This window comes from Belonocnema kinseyi, chromosome 3, assembly GCF_010883055.1.
Source record: "Belonocnema kinseyi isolate 2016_QV_RU_SX_M_011 chromosome 3, B_treatae_v1, whole genome shotgun sequence".
Lineage (NCBI taxonomy): Eukaryota > Metazoa > Arthropoda > Insecta > Hymenoptera > Cynipidae > Belonocnema > Belonocnema kinseyi.
Window position 1 is genome coordinate 56,961,822 of NC_046659.1, and position 5,966 is coordinate 56,967,787.

The following is a 5,966-nucleotide window of genomic DNA, read 5'->3' on the forward strand; positions in this document are numbered from 1 at the left end:
GGTCCCCCTTCCACCACCAAGTAAGTGTGTAGAGGGTGTGTAAAGGAATAGAGAAGGTGTAAGAAAAATGTAAACCCTTAGGGGACACATTAGAAGCTTCCAGTAAGCAATCTTCCCTGGCGGACCGTAGGAACCGAATGGAGCCTCTACAAAGTACCCGTAAAGACCCCAATGTCTCCCCATTCGGTTCCCTTTTAAAGAACTCGAAAAAACAGCAAAATCAACTTTCAAATTGTTGCAATTCGGATTCTACGTTAAAATTCCTTATAGAAGGTCACGGAATAATTGCAATAGTTTTTTTTTTGCAATGGTAAAAAGTTTAAAAAAATATAAGACGTATAACGCCTGTTGACTGATACTTACAGGCGATGCGTTTGAAGTGTAGCAGTCAACAGGCGTTATACGTCTTATATATTTTTTAACTTTTTACCGTTGCAAAAAAAACTATTTCAATTATTCCGTGACCTTCTATAGGGAATTTTAACGTAGAATCCGAATTTCAACCATTCAAAAGTTGTTTTTGCTGTTTTTTCGAGTTTCTTTAAAAAGGATCCGCATGGGGACCCAATGGGGTCTTTACGGGTACTTTGTAGAGGCTTTATTCGGTTCCTTCGGTCTACCAGGGTTTGGCAAGATATTTCGAGTTGATTTCGCAAAAGAAATTAAGCCTGTGCATACAAAAATGGTCAAAATGTGCAATTCTTTATAAAAACGGGTTTTATAATTAATAATTTTCATCATTATAAAAAATATGACAGCAAGGAGTCTTTAGCATGAGATCTCGAATTGATTCCGTGAAACAAATTAGGTCTATTCATGAAAAAAAGTTCAAACTCTGCATTTGTTTATAAACATTGTTGTATTAACTTTTGTAAACAGCAGCTATTTTCAAGGCATTGTAAGCGCTTACTTTTTTCATTAGTTTGTTTCTAACATTACAAACAATAATTTTTTTCTTTACCCACTAAAAATTATTCTTATGATTATATTCTTATTATTATATTCTTATACGACACATGCATGATTTTAACCCTTTTCGATGCCTATTAAGCTGGGCTAAAGCTCTACGTTTTACTCCCTAGGGAGTGAAAAGTGAGTGGAGTGAAAAGTGATGTATAGACATTTTTAAATTGAATATCGGTCAATTTGTGGTGACTTACCATAGTTTACCTTTAAAACTACCTTAAATCATGCTTTCTTTATTCGAAGTCTAATATAGGCTGAAAGCATGTCTGTTTTTCGAGAAATGTCAAAAATCATTCATTTGATATGAAAAATATCGTTTGCACCAAGGACTCGCGTTCTTCTGAATCTACGGAATTCTTTTCAGAAAAATATGAAAAATTGTAAAATTGTTCACTACTTTTTTTGGATTCCTACCTTGTATAATAAAGCTTATGTTTTTATGGAAAGCCGAATTTATAAAAGATTTAATAATGAAAAATAGGTTAAATAAATGCTTTTGTTAAATTTTACTAAGTCGATCGAGAGGAATAGGATTTGAATTTTTTCTGTTCCCGTTGGGGGATTTTTAGACGGAGGAAAAATCGGGTATTCATAGGAATAAAAGTTCTTAATTTTTCTGAATTCAACGCTTATTACCGGGTACGTTGACAGAGGAGCCTCCATGGCATGAACTGTATTTCTTTTAGAGATGCGCAAAATGGAAAACGTGTTTTGCTGGTAGGGGATTTATCGTGATCTCTCTTTTCAAGTCGACGAATCAAGCGCATGTAAAGGCAGTAAAGCAGTCGGAGCTGTCAGTTCACATACTGTCAGCTTCCACCATTTTTTATTCCTCGTTGACCCTCACTAAAAACATCGGGCTATCTCCGTCTCTTTCTAACCATGTGTAACCGTGCATGCACCTACATTTTGTTTCTAGTGTCTGCTAGTTTATAATGTTGGACCGTATACCCCAACAACACTGTTCTAATATGGGGTCCAACAGTATATATGCAGGTCCACGCATGCTGCTTGAAAAGAGACAGATTAGGTTCAATCCGCAAGCAGTAGAAAGCGCTCTTTTTATGTGGCTATTGCAAAAAGGTTTTTCTTATCAGTGTGCTTTGCTACGCAAAAACGTAAAGTCGTTTAAAACTATAATTCATACATTTAAGTTAAAACCAACAAATGGGATTGGCAATTTTCCAAAAGACCGGAAAAATCTATTTAAAAAATTCTAGGTTCAACATTAATAAAATAATTCACAAATTGACTCAAACCAGACATAAAGGGGGAGAGGTGTTCAAGGAAGAGAGATATTAGAGAATTAGGGAGCTGAATAATTATACATTCATAATGTTATTTCATGATTTATTTTAATTTTCAGATATGCTTTCGAGGGTATTTTGCAAGCTATTTATGGTTCCGATCGACCTGCTCTTAAATGTTCCACTGATTTGTGTGTTATGCAGTCACCTCGACGAATTCTCAAGCAGTTGAATATGCCATCAGTCTCATTTTGCACTATAAATTTAGCCTTAATCGGCTGGATTATTTTCCTTCACATTTCTATTTATTCAGTTCTTCGATGGAAATTACGTTTGGCTACAAAACGATGAAAACAAAAAATGGTTTTATGTTTATCATGATTTTTTATGTTTATGATGATATTGGTTAATATATATTTTTCATGAAATCAATTTATGGCAACTTCTGAAATCTAAAATTGAAAATTATATGCATAATTTTATTGTTACTTTTTGTGTTAAATGATTCGTCAAAATGAAAATTAATTTTTGTACTTTTTTAAAATATAGATCTTTTTGATAATAGTTTCAAGGTTTGTTCTCTTTCACGTACCTTCCATAAGATATCATAAAAAAGTGTACTTATAAGAAATATTTTTTATTTCTACATTAAAAACTTTTGCATAGAAACGAGGGGAGGTTAGCTAAATAAGACACTTGAATTGAAAAAATGTTATCTTTAAATTATGACTTATATATACCTATGAATTCATATACATACTCTTACAAAAATTAATTTGACGTTTAATCTAATTCTTATGAATAATTAACTTTAATTAATTATAAGCACGTAAAATAAATAATAACGAACCAAAAAGCTAAATAATATTTACTTTGTCCATATGCTTGACTCTATCATTCGCAATTTTATTGCAATGCGTAAAACATTTGGTATGAAGTATCTTATTGTATACACTACTATACAGTACATTACTAAATCTCCTGACTTCAAGCAATCGAAAATAGTTAACTCCTTATAATCTTAGCAAAAAATATATATCTAAACATTCTTTGCACATTCATATAGGTTTTTTATATATTGAGCATATTGAGTTACACAAGCAATGAAGAAGAGTGAAAAATAAATATGACTTTTGAAGTAACTTTAAGTCTTGTATATCAATTGCTTCATTTCTGATCTATGATCCTAAAAATAAGATCTGCATTACAGAATTCGGGAGTTTTTTCATAGATAAGTTCTAATCAGACGTGAAGAAATCAAACGTTCGAGTATTTTTTTCCGATGAATTTGACATGTGCGTAATAAGCTTTTTTTATCTTGTAGCCATAAGTTTCCATCGCAAAAGAATATAGGCTAGGACACGTGTAATTAAAAGTATCACAGTAAGAGCAATTACATCGTTCCAGAATTGATCGTCCCTCATGGCAATTTCATTGAGGAATATTTTCGGTTTTCTGTAATGGCAGTAGAATTCCTTGCAGGCGAGTGTCTTCCGATTGAGTCCATAAATCGCGTTTACGTACCTAATCAATTTTTTATTAGCTTATCAATCAAATAATGTTAAGGATATAAATATATATCTAAAAACAGATGCAAACAGTGTGTTTTTTCAAGAATCTAAATTCTTGGCTTTCATAATGTCAACATTCATAAAGGGTTTAAATTTGCAAAGCAAACGTAAACATTTATTTTCTATATTATTCGAAATTTCAACTAGGACTAATTTTCTATACCAGAGCGAATGGTATTTATAACTATACCCTTAGAAATGGAAAAAGAACACACAGTTTGAAGATGTTAAAATTTGGAAGCCATTAGTTAATTTTGTAAGCAATTCTAAATTACGGGTGTGTAAAATAATCCATTATTCAAAGTATCTTAATTTCTTAAACATCCACAATTGTAAACTACTCACATTTAAGAATAATTGAAATTTCGAAGTCCGACAAATTTTTAACACATTGTGAAAGTTTCCAAATTTAAAAGGCAAAAAGACTCTTAAATCAAACTTTAAAAAGAGAAAAACTTTGAAGCTTTCCACGTTTTTAGTTTAAAAATTGGTTTACTAAAAATCGTTGAATATGAAACGTGTGCGAATATCAAATATTTTAAACCCGGGATTTCTATTATTAAATTACTAATTCTAATTTTTCGTGTTTAAATGAAACACTTACCCTTCTAATCCGTATCGTAAGTAACTAACGTAGGTACCCCATTTTAAAAATGCTGGCATATCACGCAAAGTTACCCCAAAGCCGGCGAACATCATCATTGGCACCGAAATAGTCGGTCCCAAAAATGTTCCATTCTGAAAATGATTTTTTAATTAAATTCCTTTCAATTAAATAAATCTAAGTTTAAAAATAATTTTTAGACATACCACTACATTAAATACTGCTCCAATCATGAGCCCAAAGCTCTGGGCAACGAAAGACACAAGTAAGCTTATCGTGAAAAACATGGCAAATCTCGTAACGTCTGCTGGCTGAGCCGACATGAAATATACAATAAAGGAAAATAACGTACAGCAAAGTACAGAAACTGGAATGTCGACTATAGTCACTGAAATGTAGAAAGCCTTCAAACTGTACCAACGGTTGAAGTGTTCCTTCTGCAGAATGCTCATTTCAGTGGGGACTGCAAAAGTAATACTTTTTTTGTATAAAAACGAAAATTAAACAAATTTGAATAACTCATTTTCACAGGCCGCAGTTCGTGACTTTGGTTTCTGAAAAATCGATGACTAAAGAACCGCTTCTTTGTCCAAGTTTCAGCCTATGGGATTCCATACTCCGGAAAATCCGGCATATGGAATTCACCAGCACGTTCACTAAATATCCGCCACCCATGCACATTTTGGAAAAAATAGAACAATAGTTTCCGATTCTTTTTGCACCTACATGTTAAAATGGTCAGCATCATTGTAGTCATCATGTGATGCATTAAAATTCCGAAAAGAAGATTATAATTTTCAAGCACTCGATACCCATCGTTTCCTGCTTGAATAAAAAGTGAACCAAGCATGATTCCTGTGCAGATATTCACTATTATCCTCAAATGTGTTAGAGTCTGAAAAAATACAAGTAATAAGAAACAAATATTTTCTATTTGAAGAACATTTCATTTAATTTTTTATTAAATTAAGGTACACACCGGATCTCTTTTGACTTTAATGAAACCCCTCATGAGAAGAACTTTTAGTTGATGCAATTGGGACGTTGCTTGTAAACTCTTTCCCGATTCTTTTTTAGATTTAATATCTTGAACATCACTATTTCCATTAGGACAAGCCTCCTTTCTCGAATATGCACCTGGAATAAACAAAGAAAAAGGTATAGCTAGGTTCGAATTTATATATATATAATTACAAATTTGTCATAAGGAGAACCGCAGGATTTCGCCGGGAGCGGGTGCTAATCTGAAAAATTGCACCCGCTTCCTGCGAAATCGCGGTAAAATTTCAGCCACAACCACGTCTCACATTCGTGAGATAGGTGGTTAAAGTCTGTAAAGGAATCAATACGACGATCCAGCAAAAGCCTCATGCACCCTAAGAACATGGAGTGACCCAAGAACAACCGCCTTCTGCATTTTTCCCGCAAGTGTTCTAGCATATTGTTGACACGCAGGGATGCTTTTTAGGCTATTATCAAGTGAAAACTTGGCACCTCCAAGAGCGCCGATGATAAGGACGATCAGTTTAACAGAATATTCCGGGTACAATCGTTGCAACTCCCTTATAAGGTCTCGAT

At 33.2% G+C, this 5,966-nt stretch overlaps 2 protein-coding genes across 3 annotated transcripts in view; one reads left to right on the forward strand and one right to left on the reverse strand.

Moving 5' to 3' along the window:
* The window catches only part of LOC117170380 (ATP-binding cassette sub-family G member 1-like), a 28,068-nt gene extending 25,402 nt beyond the window's left edge, over window positions 1-2,666 (forward strand). The window contains exon 11 of one of the 2 annotated variants that reach the window (XM_033357143.1): window positions 2,326-2,504. In XM_033357143.1, the coding sequence (XP_033213034.1) occupies window positions 2,326-2,389 (64 nt within the window). In that variant the 3' untranslated portion in view covers window positions 2,390-2,504. Of the gene's footprint in view, window positions 1-2,325 lie in introns of both variants that reach the window. The other variant, XM_033357142.1, reaches the window with a different exon arrangement.
* A 678-nt stretch (window positions 2,667-3,344) lies between these two features.
* Window positions 3,345-5,966, reverse strand: part of LOC117170379 (ATP-binding cassette sub-family G member 4-like) — a 42,440-nt gene continuing 39,818 nt past the window's right edge. The window contains exons 9-13 of the mRNA XM_033357141.1: window positions 5,368-5,525; window positions 5,115-5,283; window positions 4,595-4,851; window positions 4,389-4,522; window positions 3,345-3,737 (exon numbers count right to left, since the gene is read on the reverse strand). Coding sequence (XP_033213032.1) covers window positions 3,527-3,737; window positions 4,389-4,522; window positions 4,595-4,851; window positions 5,115-5,283; window positions 5,368-5,525 — 929 coding nt within the window. The 3' untranslated portion in view covers window positions 3,345-3,526. The remainder of the gene's footprint in view (window positions 3,738-4,388; window positions 4,523-4,594; window positions 4,852-5,114; window positions 5,284-5,367; window positions 5,526-5,966) is intronic.